Below are 24173 nucleotides of genomic sequence, written 5' to 3'. Positions count from 1 at the left end.
GGAATACTAAACAGTGAATAGCAAACAAGATTTTTATTTTGGAATTCCAATTAGGCGAAGAAGTTCCGTTTTCAGACTACCTCAGCTAATAACTTCATCAATATACCTGGCCGATTTGATTACGCTTCATAACTACAAGGTATAATAATAAATAACCATTATAAAGTCAATTTGACTTATTGAAATCGTTATATTAATGAAAGAATGTTAGAAAATGAACCGATTTCATCCATTTCTGAAGCTTCCTTCTAGATTAAACTTTATAAACTATAGGAAAGATTTTACTTTAGCTCTTTTGAATTTAACGTCTTAAATACAGATGTTACACAAAAGTATGCATTCATAAGCGCCTAAACGTATGCAACAGTTGTTAGCGAAATAACAGCTTTGTATTTTTTAGTAGCAGAGTTAATTGTTATTTATTTCGTAGCTACACAAAGCTCTGTTTTCAATTTGTACTTTATTGAAATATGTAGTATTAATAAAAGTGCCAAAAAATATATTTATATTTGTAAAACACATTTCAATGAAATTTAAATAAATATTTTTAAATTTACATAAGTAAATAATGAGTTATACCCACATAACTAGTCTAGGTATATATAATATTGATTTTTTTCTTATTATATATTTTTAAATTTTAATAATTCAAGAATATGTCTACAAGTGGATTTTTCAAAATTCAAATTATTTTCGGAGATATAGGTATTTTGCTGACTCAGCATCCAAACCGGTTTGACCGGAAACTTTAAACGCATTTTTCTCGAAACTTTTAAAACGGTACCCACCATTTCTCAGATTCTATTAGAGCGATTTATATGAAATTTTTAGAGAGTTGCCTATATAGACTTGTCTATGTCTAGAACTGGCCATATGCCCAAATCTAAATTTAAACTATTATTAAAAAATTCCAAACAGTCAAGTCAAAATGGTATAAAAATTGTTTCTTTTTTTTGTTCAGGCAGTTGCCATTTAATCCAAAAAAATGTCAAACTTTCCGTAGTTCCAGACATTGCAACATTATTCTAGATTAATAATTTTTTTTGGTTTCAGATTGCTAGATTTAAAATCGTGGAAAGGGTCAAGTGCCAGTTTTTGAAACCCCGACTTTATCAGCTGCTAATTTTTGAAACCTTTAACTTGTTGATTTTTTGTATATTTCCTGTATCCTTGTAATGTTAATTAATAACTAATAGAAAAATGGAGTATACAAATTTTAATTGTCTTTTACGATACTTCAAAAATTATCTGAAATGCATGCCACTGGAGTAGAATATGAGAGAACATATGTATATTATATACGTTCTCTGAGAATATTTCGTTGATACTTATAATACATTAATAATAGTTTAATTATTTTTATTTAACACTAATAAAAATTTGATTAGCTATAATCTATCCTTCTCTATGCTTAATATTTTTCTCTAATATTATTTACCGGTCTTTTTATTTATGGCTATTATGTTTTAGATAAAATATTTATATTTATATTGTAGGAATATAATATCCTTATTTTTATTTATTTCTATAATTTTTTATTATTACTATTAATGTTTTTAGTATTATTACTTTTATTATTGTTATTATTTTCTTTATTTATATTTTCTCTAAACTTCCAACTACATCAGTAAGTTAAACATAAAACTTAAATTTTTTTTGTTATAAATTTATGATTTAAGTTTACTTTTCATGCCCAACTAAAAAGTCAGATTATAATTTTATACGCTATCATAGTATATCCATAAACCAACAAATAAAATAAGCTTCGTTCATACATTGTTTTTTTTTTTTTTGTTATCCACTACTTTTTTCAAAGCTTTCAAATTCATTATGCTACCATTTGCGCCAACGAATTTCTGCTACTAAAACTTTGTCGTAGTCATTTGCGCCGCTTCAGTTCAACTTTGGTCGCGAAACGCGTCGGTTGTATATTTTGTGCGCTATAAAATTATCGTTACTGCGAATCAACGCGTGAATCTCAAGTTAGACCTTATTTATATTGCCGCAGTGTAGATAAAAAAAGGTATAATAAAGAAAATACTGCAGTAGCTGCGCGTACAAAAATATACGGGCTCCGTTATACAACAACAAATGAGACGAAATGCAATTGAAAAGAGTTTGACGTAAAAGTCATAAATACATTCTGGTTTTTTTTCGAACTCATTTTATTTTTATTTCTTGAATTGTTGCTTATTTTTTTTTGTTATTGTCTGCTATACACCGGTTGTATTTTTGTGTGACGCAGCGCACTGAATATTTGCCCAATTGATTCACACACAATACTGCGGCAGTTGTAGCAGCACAAAACAACAACAAACAAAACAAGTGTTAATAAAAAAAAGGCGGTTAACAGTGAAGTCTTATTAGTGTATATGGATGTGTGTAAACCGAAAAGAATGCGCGTCTAGAAATCTTCTTTTGACGAGCTCTTGAGAAAGACATGCATACATACATATATACATACATACATACATACATACATATTTTTGTATGCATGTACATATGTATATAGATATTTACTTGGAGTTTGCTTTTAGGTTTGATTACGAGACGTGAAAGTCTCGCATGTTTTAATACTCTAGTAAATTGAGATTAGTGAACTAAAAGAGCGTAACAGCAAAAACATTGGTAAAACAACAACAATACCGCATATTTTATAGATCAAGCAGCGGCAACAGCACGAAAATGACCGAGTAAGTTGTAGAAATATAAAATGTTTTTCTTCTAATTGTTGTGCTTTGTGCTTGTTGGAGTTTTGTTTATTGTTGGGTTGGGCACTTGGTATTATTCACTTATCTCTCTTTGCACATAGTGAGTAAAAATTATGAATACTTTTACGTTTTTTACGCTTGTTTATTTAGCGCGCTTGTGGGCGGTAAATAAATTAATAGTACACTAAATTTCTTTTTGGTAATATTGCTTTGTTGTTGTAATTTCAACAACAGATATTATTCTTATACCATATACATATGTACCTTTATGTATGTATTTACCAGTTCTGCTCTTATGGCTATTTTCGGTAATTAACTGTGTGTAATAAATTTTCGAAAACAGCTTGCAACACGTATGGCCTTCTAGGTTGTAGCTGCGCTCGTACGGCGCAGTTCATCGTGCATCAAGGTCAGTCAGCAACTGGCACAACTGCAATGTTGTGCGGTAAAAAAAACACCATTGCGAAGTTATAGTGTCTCATATTGAAATTAAAAATAATTAAAGTAAATTGCGTTGGCGATTTAGTATGCACATATGTATGTACATATATATATTTATACACACAGTTATACAGATGTATTGTATTGCATATAAACAATTACACAATTAAAACACTTACACTACTTTTTACCGACCAGATTTCATTCCATGAACTCTTATTATCAACCGGCAAATTGACGTTCAATTTCATGCTTCGGAAAAAGTGTTGAGCGGTAAAAATGCAGAAAAAAGAGATTAAAGTTCTCAAAGAGAATTGTGTCACTTCACTCTTTCTCGAATATACAATTGATTGATTGTACATACTTAGATCAAATGCATGATCAGGTTATTCAAACAGCTGTTAGAATGAATAATATAGCTAAATACATACGTTTATGCAATAAATAATAACTCACGTGACATTTCAAATTTCGATGAATTAAATTTACATATTAAATGAAAATTTTGGAAATAAGTCTATTTAAATTAATTTCCAGCACAAATTCTTTGATAAAACCTTTATTAACAAATTCAACCACAAATAAAATAATATTTTCATGTATTTTGAAACAAATTTTTAATATCGCCTTGGAAATATGCTTTTTTTCTAGCCAATACAAGTATGTGAACGATTAAACCAATTTTCCATACACTTGTTACAGTACGCCTTGACTGGAATGGCCTTCAGTCCCTTGAGAGAATGATTTTTAATGGCTTCAATGCAGTCATGCTGCGTTCTCCGAAGTGTATTTTTCAGTTTCGAAAACAGAAAAAAGTCATTGGGTGCCAAATCTGGCGAATGCGATGGTTAAGCGATGGCTATCGTTTCGTGTTTGGCCAAAAATTCCGTCACGATCATGATAGAATGTAACGGTGCATTACCGCAGTGAGAAATCCATGAATTTTCTGCGCACAAATCCGCTCGTTTACGACAAATTGCTTCACATAGACGCCTCAAAGCGGCCAAGTAATATTCCTTATTGACCGTTTGACCCTTTGGAACGAACTCATAGTGAACCACACCACGCTAATTAAAGAAAACGATTAGCATCACCTTGATTTTTGACCGACTTTGACGTGGTTTTTTGGGGTTCGGCTCATTTTTGGAGCGTCATTCGCTAGACTGTTCGACATTTGCGATGTCGTATTTATAAACCCACATCTCGACACCAGTAATGGTCGACGCACGCCTCGTATATTTTGACTTGTTAACGAACTTAAGCGAGTTCTCCCATTCCAGATATAAGATTCTCTCATTTTACAGCCATCAATTTAATGAATTTATTATTTCGAAATATATGGTATATTGGTATTGAATTTTTATATAAGAAATTAGAACAGAGAGAAGTTAACGATTTAGATATTTATACCCCGCATACACCTCCTGAAATTTTGTTTTACTAGTGCTTGTTTTGATTGTCTATTAGCGTTCGGCCTCCAATAATTCTCAAGAAAAATCATTTTAAATTTTTTAGTCTAGAATAATAGAGCATTCAAGTAATAATAGAAAGCTCGCAAATGAGTGACATGGTTTTTAACTGCAAGCTAATAGCACATTATTACTTATTTACTAATTACATATGTATATTTATAGAATTATTAAACGCATGGCACTCGAAACACTTGACATTAAATCTCATTTTTATTTCCGTATAAGTTCAAGTTCCTCTCTATTTTAATAGACTCATTAAGGTATTTAGTTCCTGTTGAGTGAAGCACTAACGTTTCAAATTTTGCGTTTTGCTGAAATAATCACTTTTATAATTACCTAATATGATAAATAAATGCCGGCTTATGTTATATAACATACACATTACTCTGCATCTTTTTTAGACTATTCTTTTTGAAGTTTCACACAAATTTTAAAGGTATTCTCAATTAGTTATTACTGACAGTTCTAGTACGAGCTGAATATAATGTAGATAAGATAGAAACCTTAACCTTTCTTTTCTGAAAATTGCGACCTCTACTCGACGACGTTTTTCCAAATAATTCAGGTCTAGTCGAGCATTATCTGATACGAATCTAGCTTTTGACACGCTTCGTACCCAAATATTAACCAAAATGTGTTGGGTCGAACCATAAGAGATGATGATAGCAGAGGATATTTGCTATCTCTCTTATGTCAACAAAAAAATTTTCCAGCACTGTTTCTTTAACTTTTTTGTTGATGATATCATCATTAACAGAAGTGGTTGGACCACGGGTGGATGAGGCAAGTTTTTTGATGACTTTACGACCTTCTCTGAATGCTTTGTGCTATTCATAAAATTGTGTTCCTCATAAAGTAGGCTCCCCAAAATACTTCTGCTATACTTTTCACGATTCCGTAGCCGTGATTCCATTGGAAATTGGACAAAATTTCAAGCACACTCGTTGTTTAATTTTTTCCATTATAAAAATCACCAAATAAACTGTTTGTACAACAGCTGTCGAACACATGCTAATTGACATATGGAGATCAAAAAGGTTGTGCCAATAGGAAGGAGGGGGGAATATTATAAATTTGGTTTGCGCGCACATTCTAAATACCCAGAAGGGGCAAATTTGATCAGTGATCAGAACTTGGTATAGAGGCTTCGTTAACAATGCCAGTGCAATTCCCCCCATAATGATAGACATATGAATAGTTTACAAAGTAAACAGATGTAAATAAAGATAGGAATGCCAAGGAACTTGCATGTCAAGTTTCATTAAGATGCCTCAATTTTTTATTTAAATTAGCCGCTGCACTAACAGATAAAGAGCGAGCAGACGGTTATCGCTAAACAAACTCATCTCGTGCCGCTGATTATTTCAACAGCGGTCTTCGATACACCACTTTTCTGCTCGCTGTTTCTGAGCTTTGTAACAACAGTTAAATTCAACACAAGAGAATATGGTATGTGTTTGCTTTATTGAAGTGGTATAAATGCTTGCTATTCGCTCTGTACTTGTTTATGCCAGTCTGTGTAGGTTACAACAATTGTCTGTTCGATTCGTGACTCTTGAAAGCCTGCATACGCTTTTAAATGTTATAAAAAACCGTTAGGTGAAAAATCTTTAACAGTTGTACAAAATGTTTAGAGAGTATAATAAGGTTGCTTAAAGTACTCGTTTTCGGACATGAATGTGAAACGATCGCACATATTTTTGTTACCAAATGACAAAAATTAATGGTAAAATAAACAACAAAAGTTTCATTGCAATCTCTTAAATATCAACAGAGATGTTCAAATAAAAGTAAAACGAAGAGATGGCATTCATTTGTTATATAGAGACTTGAAAAAATAATATCAACCTAGTTTATACATTTTTAAAAACGAAAATCAAAGGAAAGAAACTCACTCACAGGGCATATTTTTCAAATTTTTTTGCATATTTTGTATTAAAAGTCCTTATAATATATGTATGTATAGGATCGCAAAAAGAATGACAAATTCTTAATGCTCGTCTCAAACACGACATCTGTATGAATTTCAAGAGTATCAGACATTTCGCTGATAGCCTAAAATTCGTGTTTACATACCTTACGAGCTAGATTCGTCACTTTGTTAAATTGTTTCGATTAGTAGAGCGCAATTGGGGAAAGGCATTCATTATAGTAAAGTATCAAAATTTTAATTGCTTTTAGTTTTTTTCGTAATTTATTAACATAACAAGACTAACTGCAGACTAAATTCACACTCCGCTGCATTGCTTCGACTTTTTTGTTTTTTGTAATTAAATATATTAAAATCAACAATAACTACGAGTAAATAAATAAGTAAATTAAATAAGCTACAAGAAAAGTCATTACAGAAGAAAATATGCAAATGCTAGAAATACAGTACGTATACGGCTGTGTACATATGAACATTAGGGTGGAAAAAAAAATTTTTTTTTTCTTAGCCCGGGTAAAGTTTGCAGATAATAAAAAGTAAAATTTTTGGAAAAAAATTTTTTTACATCTAGAGGCGGACCACTGACTTTTAAAGTAAATTTCGCGTAAAAATTTTTTTTGTACAGAGAAAAATATGTTTTGTCTTAAACTCTTTATATTTATATAAAAATTACCGAATTTGACGGTTTTTGACTCTAAATTTATTTTAACGCTTAATGAAATCATGTTTTTGTTTAAGGCTTTTTTTTTAAACTCGAATAATGACCACAAAATATTTTTTTAGGTTGATAACTTTTAATTGGCCAGAAAGAAGACTCTCCGCAGCTTCTAGAACACTTATCGAAAAAAATTTACGAAATAAAAATTTTAGCTCAAAACTTTACTTTGAATGATGTTAAAAAAATTTTTATTCCAAAAATTTTCTTTTTTTAAAATATGCAAATTTAACCCTCAGGCTAAACAAACAAAAAAAATTCGCTCCACCCTAATGTACACACATATAAGTAATAGGAGTCACGCATGCAGATCTGCACATATGGATTTTTAACGAACGGCAACCTCCCACTAAAATTTAATAAAAGAAACTCAAAAAATAATAATTATAATTTACAAGCATAAATTCGTATATTATTTCCACGCTAATTAGACTACACAAAAGCCACTAATTAATACAGCACACCGTTAGTCGGGCAAGTGTAGCACGGTACAATATTTGTTGCTGTAAAATAGATGAAAACCCAGCCAAACAACAGTTATTCACAGCCTAGAGCACTATCTTATCTGCTTATCGACTAGGTTTGTAGCTCAACAGCATTCGCCTCGAAGTCACTCTTTTTACAACAAAAGCCGCACGAATATCAGTTTCTTCGTTGGTCTCATCTGCATGCATGAGCGCATGATCGGTTGCTATGAACCGTGTTTTTGTGGCAATGCTCATGTTTACATTTCTGATTGAGCGATACACACTCGCTTTGTGTGTGTGTATGTTTTTGTTATTGCTACCGTTTGACTCTCGCCGTTAGTTACTTGCCAGTTTATTAATAATTTTTGCTCGAAGCATTAGCGCTTGGTTGGGTAACGACTTTCTGCTTTCACTTGTAGCTCCGCGTTTGCGCATGCGCATTGCCATGCTTGACTTGGTTGCAGAGTTAATGGTGCACACATTTAAGTGTTCAGCAAGCACGCAATTTATTTGTAATATAAGGAAGTAAGCTTTTTCTAAACTTTTTTCAGACTATACATAAAATACATCTATGTATGCGTGTATGTGGGTAAACACACATATATATGTATATAACTCTCTTACTTTTTATCCATTACTTAACCGACTCAATGTTGATTTCGCAATATTAAACCGATAAATCGATTACTTACATGAACAGTAGCAGGTATTCTTATGCAACACAGTTGTAGCGTTCAAGAAACCAACTTAAAAGAAGATGAAAAATGTATTTCAACTTATAAATCAACACAAACAGAGCTTATAACTGCGAATTAGTTGAGTTTGCGCAATTTAAAGTCAGCTTTGTTAAGCTTTACAACTTATCGCATAGTTTAAACTGTAATCGTAGACTTCGTCTTAAGAGCCATTACTATAAAAAGAAGATAACAGTAAATTTTTGTTCTCCAAAAGTTTAATTTCAACTTGAATAGAAGATCGGTATCCCATAAGTTTAGGGGTTAGTTTTCTAGAACTAATTTTTACTAGACCAAGAACCTGAAATTATATGGACACGATACAGCATAAACGAATCGAACTGTCAAACTTTTATAGTAAAAATCTATGCGCTTCTTTCGTTCATGACGTTACGAACTAAAAATAGCTCTAGAAATCGATTATTTTTGCAGCAAATTGAGGGTTTTATTTAGCATAGTTAGCCACCGATTTATATCAAATATGCACCGTTTGGTTCGATAACTTGTTGCCATTTTGAGGGTAATTGCATAATGCCACTCATAGAAATTAACATACTTATAGGCAAAAACTGGGACAGTCAATGTTCAAAAGCTCTCTCTCTCGATGTGTGTGGCCTCGCGTTGTCCTGATGGAACACAATTCCTTTCATACAGGTCAAAGCTAGTCGCTTCTGGGCTATTGGTTGTTTCATAAATCTTACCTTATATTCGCCTTTTTCATACAAAGCTTCAATCCATACAATTATTTGAAAAAAACAAAAACAATGTGTGGTCTAGTATTGACCCAGAAAAATTTTATGTCCACGAACTTAATTTTGCACCGATTTGCCCAAAAGTCCCACTTAACAACAAATTTTAATTCACAGTTTTTGAAATATCGATCTGAAATTTTGTACCCGTCCCTTCCCTACCAAGAAGCTGCTCATTTGTCGGAACGGTCGATATCGTATCACTATTGCATGTACCTGCCATACAGACTGAACGATCAAAGTTCTTTTAAGGAATCTTTTGTATTTGTGAAGGGCATTATAGCTCGGTGCAACGGACGTTATCGTTTTTTTTTTTTGTTTTAGCCATAACTTAATAAAATCAATCAATGATGTCAGAAACCACAAATTTCGTAGGAACGATCATTCACCTGACATACAACTAGTTCATCCATTCGTGCCCCATTTTGTACTAAATATTTTATTCGAAATGAGACGCTCTCATACATAATATATGATGTAGCTCTCTAATCCAAGCTGAAGCCGAAATTAAAACGCAAAAAAAAGTTTAAATCGTATTAGCTCTTTTTCTACGTTTGCTATTGCGCTTAGCAGCCTCTGAAGACGAGCTTCGTAACATTTAAACGCCTTTTTATGGCTAGTATAATCAATGCAACAACATATTGAAATATTTAACAGCAACCACAACAAGATAATACCTACTATGTAATCAAAAATTTATAAGCAAGCAATTTATTGTTGTTTTTTTTTGTTTAAACACTAAAAACCTGTCTTGCCAGCCACACACAACGACTGGCATTTGAACTTCAATCTAAGTCCAAGTGGCGTAAAAAAGGCTTAATTGTCCAATAGAGGGAAAAATAAAAAAACCGAAAATTTTTTATATATGTGTGTATGTATTTTTTTTAGAAAAAAATATAACTGAATAGCTAAGAGATAGAGTTGAGCAGCATAAAAAGCTCTGAAAACATAAAAACGTCAAAATTTGTTATATAATATATATGTAAATATATATTTACATATAAATTCACTTCACGCACAAATAAATATTCATAGATATACATACATACATATATGTGCATATATTTTATTATATATCAACAGACAGCTCGTTAATAGCTTTTCAAGCGGTAACTTTCACTCAAAATTTGAAATGCTTACGAATCTCGATTTAGCAATCATATTTACATAATTTCAAAGCGGAAAATTTTGGACGGTTTCAGTTGATCGTTAACTTAAAGTTGGCTCGGCCCGTAACATATTAGCGTTAGATGGATATCATTTTCACGTTCTCACTAATATATTGTACATATGCAATATATATTATACAATAATTATCATTAGAAATTATAGCAAACTAATTGTGTTGAATCAAGCGCAACAAAATCGCTTTTACGTAAGCAAATTAATTATTTATGACTATGTACATACATACTTATATATGTACTTACGTTTGTATGTGTGTTGCTGTTGTAAAGATTTATTGACTCGGTTTGATTGAAGCACTTGCTCATAACTTTCAGCATTTAATACCATGTTCCCTGTAGCTTACGGTACTGCCTGCAGCTATATAAAGGGGTGTTTTTTTAGACATGTGGTTTTCAAGCAGAAATAAAGCTCATCTTATTTAATGTTATGGCCAAGAATTTAGCTTTATTATAAGTGGGTGAGTTTGCCATTAAGTTTTAAAAGTTATTTCGGACAAGCGACCGTCACGGCCGAGAGACCCAATTTTTGACCATTTTTAGCACTTTTCCACGAATATTATCATTCAAGTCGTGAATCGTCTCGGGCTTACCTGCGTAGACAAGGGACCTCAGTTAAACTCATAAGAAATAACCCAGCGGTGTTGAATCGCACAATTTTGGAGGCCACGCCACAGACCCAAGACGCGGGATAATGCGCTTACCAAACGTTTCGTTGATTGTTTCGTTGGCTGTAAGGCATGTAGCGCCGTCTTGTCAGAACCAAAGATCGTCAACATCAACATCCTCATCCATCAATTCAGGCACGAAAAAGTCAGTAATCATGGCGCTGTAGCATTCCCCATAGACTCTTAACATTATGGCCGACTTCATTTTTGAAGAAATATGGTCCAATGATTTCCTCTGCCCATACAGCACACCAAACAGTGACTTTTTGAGAATATAACAGCGTCTCAACTTGTGCATTATCATCACTCCAAATGCGACAATTGTGTTTAATAATGTACCCATTTAACCAGAATTGAGCTTCATCGCTGAAACAAATGTTTTTTGTGAAAATCGGAATCCGTGGCCATCGCGTTGGGCTAAAATTCTTGCACGAGTTGGATTTTGCAAGCACGGAAACCAAAATCTTCCACAAAGTGGATGCGCACGGGTCTTCTTCGATACCCTGCTTCAAAGCAGGTATAAATTCTTTGGTGGGCACTATACGGCGTCTCTTAGGTTGCGCATTACCCACTACAGTAAACATAGTGCGAAACCGAAACATGGTTGCTCGAATTACCGACGCTGCTGGGCGATTATCTCGAAAGAACGTTGTTCTGGAGTAAGTCTGTTTTAAATCAAGTAACACAGTTAGAGAGTGATAAACTACGATCAGAGGCGCCTCACAAATTAGCCGATTCGATGTACTACTTTTAGGTGTATCCACAATTACGCTTCTCTCTTTATTAGGGGGTTTTTAGAGAGCGTGGGTTTTGATCGCGCCTTAATAGCTGGTGCCTAAATTGTATATGCTTGAAAACTCACCACTCAAAAGCTTTAAAATCTTTTACATTTCTGAAGCTTTAAGAACTAATTTAAGTGATAATCGCTTAAAACCTAGTGAGGTGTATGAAGTACCAATTTTTTCAGGACATGGAAAAATAGAAACTCTAAAGCTACTTAGCATTTTCTAACCATTTTTTAGCATTTAGTCTCACTTACGCAAATATTTGCAAGCCGAACAGCTTCGTCTCATAAACTTTCTTCTTCTCTTCTTTTTATTTCAGCAATCTCGCTTCCCCCATCAAAGCATTTTATGCGGGCAAAAATGTCTTCATTACCGGCGCCACTGGTTTCGTGGGCGTCACCATTGTCGAAAAGCTATTGCGTGATATACCCGAAATCGGCACCATCTACCTGCTGATGCGTCCCAAAAAAGGCAAGACGGTGGCACAACGCTTAGAAGACATACGCAAGAATTCCGTTTTCGACAAGTTCAAAGAGTTGAAAATCGATGAGAAGCGCTTCGATAAGATTGTGCCCATTGAAGGTGATGTGGGTCAAGAGCATTTGGGCATCTCTGAAACGGAACGTCAGGTGTTGATCGATAATGTGCATGTGGTATTCCACTCTGCAGCCACATTGGATTTCTTTCAGTCACTCAAAGAGACCACAAATATTAACTTATTAGGTACACGACGTGTGGTGGAGTTGTGTAAGCAACTGAACAAATTGGAGGTGAGTAGGGAATGGGGTATATTAAGTTTGTCACGAATTTTGTAACACTCAGCTGGTATAAGCGAAGACTCTACAAAGTATGTATATAGAATTAATGATCAGCGGAATGAGATGAGTCGATTTGTCCGTCTGTATATAGGCGTACTAGTCCCTCAGCCTTTGAGATATCGCGCCCAAATTTAAGAAGAAGATCTTTTTATACCTCTTTTTTGCTATGAGAAATGCATCTGCGAAGGGTATAATCTGCGGTGCAGCCGAAGCTACGGTTTTTTTTTCTTGTTTTTATAACTTTTGTAGCGATACGATTTCAATACATAAATACATATTTATATAATATATGAAATATGATTTTATATCTAATTTTTCTTTCTTTTCTGCGCTTTCTCCAGGCACTTGTACATGTCTCCAGCGCTTATGTAAACTCGTATATCACTGAAGTGGAGGAAAAATTATATCCAGCTCCAGATGATCCCGAAAAGGTGATACATTTGGCTGAAACGCTAAGCGATGAGGCGCTCAAGGAGTTAGAGCCCAAGTAAGCCAAGTTTTTAATTAATTTTTTGTTGGTTTTTGTAAAGTATAATAAATTTGAAATGTACTAAACTGAATACTCGTTATCACTAGGTTGTTGAAAGATCATCCCAACACGTACACGTTCACCAAACACTTGGCCGAACACGAAGTGGCCAATGTGGCCTCACGTTTTCCATGCGGCATTGTGCGACCTAGCATGAGTAAGCTAAAAATAAATAAAACAAATCCTAATTTTTTTTCATATTTTTTACAATTCATGCTAGCATTCTGATACATAATTATTAATATATTTCCATTTTGTTCCGCCCAACTAGTCACTGCCGCCTGGAAGCAACCAATACCTGGTTGGACTATCTCAAAGAATGGCCCACAAGGCTTCTTTATGGGCGCGTCGCGTGGCATTTTGCGTCGTTTACCTTTAGATCCGACCATTATCATGGATTACATACCTGTCGATGTGGTGGTGAATGCAATTATCACAACCGGTTACTATGTAAATGCGCTGAAGTAAGTATAAATACAGACTATGTTTAACCAAAACTAGTATGCATAAACAATTCTAGCGTTGCAAAGTCATTGACTAGTCAAGCCGGCACTCAAATTGTGGTCACATATATACATATATATTTATATATACACATACAATACAAAGTGGTCACGCCACAATTTTTAACTGCTTTGTGTATTTATTTTTTCATACACAATTTTGTATAAACATACATGTGAGCGATGTTTATTTCGGCTTACATATGCAATTTACGGGTTTACGCATAATTTTGTATATTTGGTTTGCTTACAAGTAACCACAAAATTGTAAGCCGGTTGAGTGATAATATGAAAATTTGCACAGCTTTTTTTTGGGCAAACCTCACATTTAATTTTTGTCTAATAATTATAAATTTTGCAGTAAAGTAAAAAAAACAAATGGTTAATATTTTTCAATATAATTATTTTATTTTTGCTTATTATTATAAGTTTTGTTAATTTCAACTTCTTTAATTCCAATTAAATTTTTTGCTGGAATTCTTTGTTATAGCAATTTTTCCAATACATTTTATTTATTTTTTGTATTTTTTTCAAATAGTTTTTTTAGAACTGATTAAAATTTTTTTTTAGTGTTTTTTAAATTTTTTATATTTTTTTTGTACTTTTTAAAACTTTTTTTAGTATTTTTTTTTACTCTTTTAACCTTTTTTTTAGTATTTTTTTTTTAATTTTTAAACTTTTTTTAGTATTTTTTTTTAATTTTTTAAACTTTTTTTAGTATTTTTTTTTTAATTTTTTAAACTTTTTTTAGTATATTTTTTTTTTAATTTTTAACTGTTTTTAAAATACACATGTACGTTTTTTGATTTTTTTTTAATATTTATTTTATATGTATTTTTATAACAAATGCATTTTATTTCAATCATTGTACTAAAATCAATTTATTTCCGTCTAATTTTGGTTTTGGATTACTTTTTATAGCAATTTGTTTACATTAAGCTAACTTGCTCTTTTTGATTTCAGTTTCGTTTTTTTTATAAGTTTTTATGATATATTTTTTAAACTATTTAATTTTTTGTTTCATCCTTTTTTTGTTTTTTTGATATATATTTTTATTGTTTTTGTTTTTTCTTATTTATTATTTTTTTTTTGTATTTTGGTTTTATTTGTAGTTTGTTTTAATTTTTTTTTTATTTTTATTTATATTTTTTATTATTTTTTCATTTATTTTTTTTATTTATATTTTTTATTATTTTTCATTAATATTTTTTATTTTTATTTTTATTTATATTTTTTTTTTGTTTGTATTTATATTTTTTATTATTTTTTCATTTATATTTTTTATTTTTTTTAATTTGTATTTTTTTTATTTAAATTTTGTTTTTTGTGTATTTATATTTTTTTGTTTTTTATTTATATATATTTTTTTGTTTATATTTCGTTTTTTTAATATTAGATTTAGATATTTTTTTTTTTGTGGACAAAAATAAATGTAATTTGTTTCGTTGTATTTATTTGCAACACAAGCGCAATTTCTGTCCACACTACATTTGCGCCTGAAAGCATGCCACATCTCATATACATACTTGAAATTAGTAGCGTGGTGAATTTCTACACTTGCTTAGTGACTCACTACTAATAACTATTTAGTGAACGCAATTTTGGTTCAGCTTGTTTAGGTGTTATGCTTAAGCATTTTTATACACACGGTCGCATGTTCGAATCCCAACGAAAGTGCTGCAAATCACGTTTCTTAAATATTAAAGAGTTTTTACGAAGCCGCTCTATTTGGCCGGATTTATTCACATATGAAAATATCCGTTAATGCAAGAGCAGGCAGATTAAGTTATGGAGGGGATTACGCCTTCGGTGCCCACTACGGTTATAAATCCGTGGGTTAACTATCATCCTTGTTTCCCGCCACAATTTATTTTTTGAATAAATCTAGAATTAACTCTTAGATGCTTGTTACATAATATTTATACATATTATAATTAAAATTTGTATTATATAATGTTATCTTTTGCATTTCAGAGTCAAAAACGCCGGCAAACCAGCTGAGCTACAAATTTTCCATCTCACTTCCAGCACGTACAAGCCTTTCCGTTTCGAGTTCTTGATAAATAAAATTAATGCATTCCTCCATGAATATCCGCTGGTATCTGCTGTTTGGTAATAGGCAAATAATTCTTTTTACTAACGCATTTATTCTTACAAAGCATATTATTGCACTTTCTTTCAGGTATCCAAATCTAAAGCTGGTCAAGAGTTTATTCCTCTTCCGTTTGGGCGCTATACTATTTCATTTTATCCCCGCTTTCTTCTTGGACTTGGTCACTAAACTAAGCGGTGGTAGACCTATGTATGTAAAATTATTTTTATTATTATTTTATAATTTTAAATACTATATTTTATATAATTTTTTTTTACAGTCTGATACGCTTGCATAAGAGTGTCTGGAACTCGTTGAATACTTTGGAGAAATTTATTTTTACTGAATGGCATTATGACAGCAAACATACGTTGGCACTTTCGAAGCAGTTGGATCCACGTGACCGTGAAACATTTTTCATTGATATTGGTGATTTAGCTTGGGATGACTACTTCCTCAACACTATTATGGGCGTGCGTCAGTATCTAAGCAAAGAATCGCCGAAAACATTATCAGCTGCCAGAAAGAAGGATAAGATGTAAATACTATCAATTTAATTGAAAATGCCATCATGAGTTACTTTTCTGTTTACAGTTTGCTGGCTTTACATGTCGCTTTGCAATTGGCGTTCTACTACGGCATATGGAAGCTAGCTATATTTGCTTTTGGTCTATCCAACGCCAAGGCTGCACTTATACTGCCAGTTGCTTACTTCCTTGTGGGACTTATTTAAGAACATCATCACAATTAATACAAAATAACATATATTTTATTAACTTGAATCTTGTGTGGATTCGCCGTGAATTTTTTCTGTGTAATTGCATACACAAGTATTTATTAAAATTACTGAATTATGCATTAATTTTTATTTCCTCTTAACTTCAAGGCTTGGTTTATATGCAGTACTTATTGTCAATATACACATGTATAAATACTAAATAAAGTGTTTTTTGTATTTAGAAATAAAAATATTGTATTTGTTACAAAATTATCGCTTTACTTGTTTCTAATATCATTTTTGGTTTTTTAATATTTCATTCAACACCTCTATGTGCTTTTGCTTTGCACGTTTTTCTTTAAAGGTCATTTTTCCCTTTCGTTGTTGTGGTGCGTTCCTGACTGGTTTCCGGCCATGATCCAACCAGTCACGTATGGCGCTTGCAGCATCTAAATGTGCCGGTAAATGTATTTGACGTATCATACGTGGACGCACCATAAACTGTTCGAAGGGATATTGGAGACCATATCTATCTATAAATACAGCATCTATTAAGTGGATATTCATAAAACCATCAGTTCCAGTGGCATCAATACGACCGGCCACAGATGATTCGTTCCGCAAATCTATCAAAACTGAATGACCATCCAACAGAAATGGTAAACAATTCAGAGTATTTGTGATAAGATAAGTTTCTTTTCCACTGGCTTTTTGCATTTTTAAACTGAAACTGCGTAAAAAACTCTAAAAATATTTAAACATTCTTTAAGGAATTCCTATAATTATTCAGTGGTACGCATTTGATTACATTCACAATGGTTGGATTCATATTTGTAGTGTGCTGTTCACGGTAAATTATTTAGAATACATTTATCTATCATTTTTGCCTTATTATGTGGATTCTCAAAAAATTTTGTATGAACCTTTTTTATTTTTTAAATTTTAAATAAATAATTCTTTGTCGCATAAATAGTAGTCTGTGAATTTTTTATAATATTGCAGAACTGTTATGACGATTATTTATCGTCTTTCGTTATTTGTCAACACTAAACATTGAGTTGATTGTGAATGGCGATGTGAAAAGAAGCAGGTAGTAAATAAACTACGCAAGTAAAACAAGGTGTAAAATTGTAGAGACGTGATTAATTTATTTATGAATAAACATAAGCAAATTCAACGTTGAAATCAACACTTGTTTTTACTTGACAATATAAAGTAGTGAACAACGATAACACGAAAAATACGCAAGCAATACAAAATTTATACAACTCAACAAGAATGGAAACAGAGAAAGTCCATGAGAAAACAGCAGCCGAAAAGCTAGCTAAGCGTAAGGCTCGTTTGCGGGAATTGCACAAACAGCGACAGGAGGCACGTACACAGAATAATCACGAGGTGATTGCGGAGGATGCCCGCAAAAAGTTACCCAACAACTTTGAAGCACGTAGACGTCAAGCAGAATGGCTGATAGCAGATGAAAAGGCACGGGAGGAGGCCACACAACAAGGAAAGGATTATCAACGCATAAAATTATTGTCTGTTTCAGCAGTTGATGCTGAGCGTATTGAAAAGAAGAAACGTAAACAGAATCCCGATTTAGGTTTTTCTACTTTCGAAGCTCAAACAGCACGTCAATACAATCGTTTGGTTAAGAATCTGCCGCCACGCGATATGGCTAAATATGAGCAACAAAAAGAGGAGTTAGGTGAAGCATTTTATGGTGGGCCCAATACTATTCTACAAGGTTTAGTAAAGGATAAGAAATCTTCAATCGATAATATGGCCAAAGATCTGGAACAACAAATCGAACGTAGAAAGAAATATTCGCGTAGACGCACATACAATGATGATGCTGATGTTGATTTCATTAATGAACGCAACTCTAAATTCAACAAGAAACTACATCGTTTTTACGGCGAATATACAGCGGAGATCAAACAGAATTTGGAACGTGGCACTGCAATATAAGCATATTTTACATGCTTTAAGCAAATAGAATCTTGCTTTAAAATGTAAATAGCTATAGGCAAAATAACGCTAAGAATATAAATAAATAAAAAACTTTTGTTTAACACAATGATCAATGTTTTGATTTTTATTTTGAATCTCTTCACATTTCAAAAATGTATTTGAGTTGATTATTTATTATAAAAAGTAGCATTCTAAATTACGCGTATGGAAAGTTCTCCAAAGACAGTCGTTCAGCATCTTTATTTATCTGTGCAACTGTATCTTCAGATATAATCCGCACCACACCATCATCCATATCGTCATTGGGACTATCATCAAGCACACATAAAAGACTGTCATCCTCATAAGTGGGAAAGAAATATTCAGGCTTGTCCCATTGCTTTTTAGTGCCACAACCGAAATGCTTCTCGGTTTCCATATGATGTAGTAATTTTTCCTAAAATAATTCACAACTGTTGATTTCCTTAATTAAATACATAAACATTATAACAATACTAACGCCATCTTCACAACGTAAATTGCAGCTTACACACCGCATCAGACATATTTGTCGGCGCACATAGTTAACAACTTTGATTTTCTCATAAAAGTTCAGACCCTGTAAAGCGGAGTCAAAGTCTACGACATGCGTGGCTAGCATATGCTTCTTTAGAGCTTCGAATTTTTCCTCTTTGTGTTTACAGTAAAGGCAATTGAATGGAGATATCTTTCCCATATCTTCATCCCAATCAGACCAGTCTGAATCACTTGCGTCACTTTGGCTACGCACGGGAAAACGGTATTCAAAATCTGGTGATGTCGCCAATTCGGGTGAGCGCACTTCTGCTACCGCTTCTTCTTGTACTTTACGTCTTCTTTCAGTTTTCCGTTTTCCAACAGTTGGTTTATTGAGTGGCTTCTTATTGCGATAGTTTAGCAGGAAGAAACGATCATATTCACGATTATTAGGATTGATACGCTTGTGTGCTTTTTTACGCATATGCTCCTTTAGCGTGGATCGATCTTTAAAAACTTTTTCACAATAGAGACACACCAAATTTTCAAGATTGCTTTGCACTTTTGCCAATAGCTCATCTATATAAACCAGATTTTCGGGTTTACCTAATTGTAAGAAGTGTTTATTAAATAAGTGCTCCAGAAAATCGGAACGCAAACCAGTAATAATATCACGACAATACAGACATTCCTTTGTAAAATTACGATCTGTCAGTTCGAATTGATGCTGAGCGAGCGCACGTTCCAGGTGATTTTTGTGTAGATTATGGCGCAATTCGTAATCTTTTGGTAGTATATCACTCAGTAAATAATATCTTTCGTTTTTCGCAGGTGTGCCATCTGGCAATTGATCTAGCAGCATTGTGGTGCAGTATTCTTCCAACTCATGACCTACAAATACAGTACTATCTGGAAATGGAACTACCATAGATATAAAACTAACCTGTAAATTCTTTGAGCCAAAATATCAAATAATCTTCCAATAAAGGAATATCTTCCACATCCGCAATAACCAATCGGTGCTCCAAAAACAGGTGTGCGAGGTAGTCATCTTTGTCTGCGGGAAATTGATAAACACAATTGCACTGGAGGCATTGAATGTTGGCTGGTTCAGTAGAATGTAAATTCGAGTTGGTTGAATTCTGGCTAAAAGACAATGCCGGAAGTATTTCGTTTTCATGATTACTTTTCTCCATTTCTCAACAAATCTTAATCACTCTGGATTTTTTGAAAGCAAAATAATATGAAATGTCAATACAAAACAGCTGTGAAGGCCCGTTAACAATAGATGAGCCAAATGAAAAATTTAGTACATATATGTAGAGTTAAATATTTATAGTTGAGATATTTAATACATAGAACTGTTTGTTTAACAACAAAATTAATATGTATTTAAATAAAGATATTACATGCTATTTGCTTAATTTACACACTCATACAATTTGAGATTTTCCCATTGCTAGTCATTGACGATCTCAAGTCTACACCAATGTTTGGAGACTAAAAACGTCATATGATCGCAGCACGTAAACGTTCTCAAACCTGATGACAGACGAATGGCAAAAGAGGGAAAAATAAAAACTTTATTCATTTAATTTCCAATTGGTGAAATAATATTTCGGTTCGCGAAATAATCGTACAATTCGTAAAAATTAAATGTTACAAAGTTTATTGGACTGTGGTAGTGGAATATGAATTTTATTAGACAATAATGGTTTTAAAATAGTGCATAAAGAAAAAAAAGCAACCGAATATAAAACGCACAAAACGATATTACAGAAAAAGCAGATAAATTTGCGAATTGTGAAAGCAACAGACAGTGCTGATAAACTTAAAAGCTAGAAAACGGCGAATCGGATTTTGGAAAATCCGCAATTACGGCAAATATTTTTGTATATTTGCAACTGGCGTCGGTAATCATATTACGGTAAGTTATTTGGAATCTGTATATTTTCGAAATAAATAATAAATAAATTGTGTGCTATTTTGGTGACATGCAGTTAATGGTACTGTAATAATGCATATATTTTGCTTTTGAAAATAATGGCCGTCCCTATTTATACACCCACCAAAACACCAAAATTACCAGCAATAACAATGATACTAATTTTGCGGTTATATCAACTCCATCAAATTTGCAGTTAAGGATGTATGTATGTGATGCGCTTAATGACGTTGGGTAATCTACATTCTTTGTCCTCATATAACTCACAAAGTTTTTTTTTAAATTGAATTACTGCTTTACATACTTGATTATTTACAACGTCATTCAACAAAGCAACAGGAAATGACAGACAACGATAAGGTGTGCATTCGGATATTTTATCTCCCTACTCCAGTCCTGCCGCTTTCGCAATGTGATAAGCAGTACAATGCTTATCGCTTTCTAATTTATTTCTTATCGTTGCAATTTTTCTTCCAGTTTTTATGCAAACTTTGCGGATGTTTTATTCGATCTGACATAACTGCATGTACATATGCAAATACATACAATGAAAAATGTAATCTTATTAGTATTTGCAAAAGAAACGAATTCTTTGTCGGTACTCATTTAAAAAAATAATATAAAATATCAAGCACAATTCTTGATTTCGTCAAACAAGTTAGGGCTGTGGCATTCTTCGTAATTATATATTTGTATGTACATAATTCCTTTGTTAACTCTCTTTTCGTTTACTTTCAAAAATTCTTTTTATTTATTTAACACAATGAGTATATACTTGTAGTGTGTACGTATGTTTATAAGCAATGTAAAGGAAAGTTCAGTATAAAAATGGCAGCTGCGCCAATTTTTTATCGGTTACTTAGTTTTTGCATTACAAATTATGCTATAATTTAATAGCCGTTAGGGGTTTTCTTAGTACTGTCTAAAAAAAAACAAGATAAAATTTGATAGGATTAAACTCGTTATATATTATATTATGGTCAGCTAAACAACATTTGATATTGTACATGCTTATGCAAGTATGAAACTAAATTAACAAATAAAAAAATATTAAGAAAATCAAGTATAATAAATAATTGTTTAAATGTGTTTATATAGAATTGTTGTAAAAATAAAGTAATTTGTTGCCGCTCGCCTACCATAACTATATTGTTGTGCATTTGGCGCCAGTAATCTCTATCATGTCACTTAATGATACCGTATCTACGATTCACTGCAATTAGCACAAGGCGACACTTTCACTATTATATATTTTTTATATTTGTTATACGAACATATTTATACATACATATGTACATACCTATGCTTATGTATATACATATTTAAATGTAATTAAGTATGTATTTGTTTGTACGCGCAAAATGTAAATTGTTTTTGGGTTTACTGTTATCTTAAAGAACTTCCAAAAATAATATATATATAAAAAATATACAAACTAACTTAGAAACAAATAGATCTTATCAGCTCATTTACATCCACACACTATTACATATGCGTATACAAATATGTATGTATAATGTAAATGTATGTACATACATATATTAATATGTGTAGAAGTTTTGTGATAAGAAAAATTCTCAGAATCGATAATGCGACAAGCACTATTAACTGCATACATACCTCGACAAAATTAATGATGTTGAACTGTGTTTTTGTATTTATTATTATTATTATTATATTATCGTACTACAAATTATTTCATAATATTCGCATATTTAACCAGCAAGAGCGAGAGAGTTCGGTTGCAGTTGAATATTTTATACTATCACAATTTACAAAAATCGAAATATTTTCAGATTTTGTGTGCCATTTTTAGCCACATTGTTAGCTACTTATTCTTGTTAGGATATCTAACCCAACTTTTCGGTGTTGCTGTTGTTGTAGCGGCAGAATTCTGCCGAGTTGACAGTACTTGGCCGGAATAAATCCGGGTCCGTTCCTTTTACGTAGACCCGACTGTCGTGGGAACGGTCAACTTTTCGGTCCTCAAATACGGTATACTGCGCATGAAAAAAGATAGTCCGATTTCGACAATTTTTTCATGAGTAGTGCCATACGTAAGTAGTAGTCCAGCCCTGTTGTAAACTTTATAGTTTTTCGATAAACCACCAAGTTTCTTCAAGATATCTAAATTTCTGCCTTCTCCGAGTAGTTCATAAAATTTTTGAGCCTTTCCTTTAAACTAAAAGCTTTTGCATTACTTTTCACCCGTTGACCTTCGTAAGAAAAAAGTTTTTCAACAGTTTTAGATTTTTTATAGATAGTTGCGTTGCGTTCATGTGGCACGGACATCAATTTCTAGTACATATTAGTATGTGTAATTTAATAATACACCGAAAAAATTTTTCTAAAAGATTTTTATACTCTCGCAACCTGTTGCTACAGAGTTTAATAGTTTTGTTCACCTAATGGTTGTTTGTATCACCTAAAACTAATCGAGTTATATATAGGGTTATATATATATAAATGATCAGGATGAAGAGACGAGTTGAAATCCGGGTGACTGTCTGTCCGTCCGTCCGTCCGTGCAAGCTCTAACTTGAGTAAAAATTGAGATATCTTTATGAAACTTGGTAGACATGTTTCTTGGTACCGTGAGACGGTTGGTATTGCAGATGGGCGTAATCGGACCACTGCCACGCCCACAAAACGCCATTAATCAAAAACAAATAAATTGCCATAACTAAGCTCCGCAATAAGATACAAGACTGCTATTTGGTACATAGGATCACATTAGGGAGGGGCATCTGCAGTTAAATTTTTTTTAAGTGGGCGTGGTCCCGCCTCTAGTATGTTTAATGTGCATATCTCCTAAACCGCTAATGCTGTAATAACAAAATTCACTGGAAGCAAATGTTTTTAACACTTCTATTGACGGTGTGAAAATAGTTGAAATCGGGTGGCAACTCCGCCCACTCCCCATATAACGGTACTGTTAAAAACTACTAAAAGCGCGATAAATCAAGCACTAAACACGCCAGAGACATTAAATTTTATCTCTGGGATGGTATGAGATGACTTTATAGGAACCGCGTTCAAAATTAGACAGTGGGCGTGGCACAGCCCACTTTTAGGTGAAAACCCATATCTTGAGATCTGCTTAACCGATTTCAACCAAATTCGGTGCATAACGTTCTTTTCATGTTTCTATGTCATAGTGCGAAAATGGGCGAAATCGGACTACAACCACGCCTACTTCCCATATAACACCATTTTAAATTCCATCTGATTCTTTCACTTTCCACT

The 24173-nt window shown here is 32.8% G+C and overlaps 5 protein-coding genes across 6 annotated transcripts in view; 3 read left to right on the top strand and 2 right to left on the bottom strand.

Annotated features, from left to right (window-relative positions):
- The first annotated feature begins 1879 nt into the window (after positions 1-1879).
- Positions 1880-17267, top strand: LOC106614483 (putative fatty acyl-CoA reductase CG8306). The gene is made up of 10 exons (XM_014230260.3): positions 1880-2023; positions 2538-2693; positions 12176-12626; positions 13016-13161; positions 13251-13360; positions 13475-13667; positions 15681-15818; positions 15889-16008; positions 16079-16336; positions 16393-17267. Exons 2-10 carry the CDS (start codon positions 2686-2688, stop codon positions 16529-16531), a joined length of 1563 nt encoding a protein of 520 aa, XP_014085735.2. The 5' UTR covers positions 1880-2023; positions 2538-2685; the 3' UTR covers positions 16532-17267.
- Positions 16731-17233, bottom strand: Lsm10 (U7 small nuclear RNA associated Lsm10). Its single transcript, XM_014230263.3, has one exon. The coding sequence runs from the start codon at positions 17231-17233 to the stop codon at positions 16811-16813; it is 423 nt and encodes a 140-aa protein (XP_014085738.1). The 3' UTR covers positions 16731-16810.
- A 338-nt stretch (positions 17268-17605) lies between the features above and the next one.
- Positions 17606-18593, top strand: LOC106614443 (pre-mRNA-splicing factor Syf2). The gene has a single exon (XM_014230194.3). The coding sequence runs from the start codon at positions 17795-17797 to the stop codon at positions 18482-18484; it is 690 nt and encodes a 229-aa protein (XP_014085669.1). The 5' UTR covers positions 17606-17794; the 3' UTR covers positions 18485-18593.
- On the bottom strand, positions 17663-20241 carry LOC106614444 (zinc finger protein 277). Its single transcript, XM_014230195.3, has 3 exons — positions 19926-20241; positions 18987-19873; positions 17663-18923 (listed from the first exon to the last, which is right to left on the bottom strand). Exons 1-3 carry the CDS (start codon positions 20176-20178, stop codon positions 18684-18686), a joined length of 1380 nt encoding a protein of 459 aa, XP_014085670.2. The 5' UTR covers positions 20179-20241; the 3' UTR covers positions 17663-18683.
- A 285-nt stretch (positions 20242-20526) lies between these two features.
- Tab2 (TAK1-associated binding protein 2) overlaps positions 20527-24173 on the top strand; it is a 38703-nt gene continuing 35056 nt past the window's right edge. Inside the window, exon 1 of one of the 2 annotated variants that reach the window (XM_070107868.1) lies at positions 20527-20909. The gene's annotated coding sequence lies outside the window, so the exon portion shown is untranslated. The remainder of the gene's footprint in view (positions 20910-24173) is intronic. The other variant, XM_014230275.3, reaches the window with a different exon arrangement.

Source organism: Bactrocera oleae, chromosome 4 (genome assembly GCF_042242935.1).
Source record: "Bactrocera oleae isolate idBacOlea1 chromosome 4, idBacOlea1, whole genome shotgun sequence".
Lineage (NCBI taxonomy): Eukaryota > Metazoa > Arthropoda > Insecta > Diptera > Tephritidae > Bactrocera > Bactrocera oleae.
The sequence above is the reverse complement of the archived record's forward strand: the minus strand, read 5'-3'. Positions and strand labels throughout refer to the sequence as shown.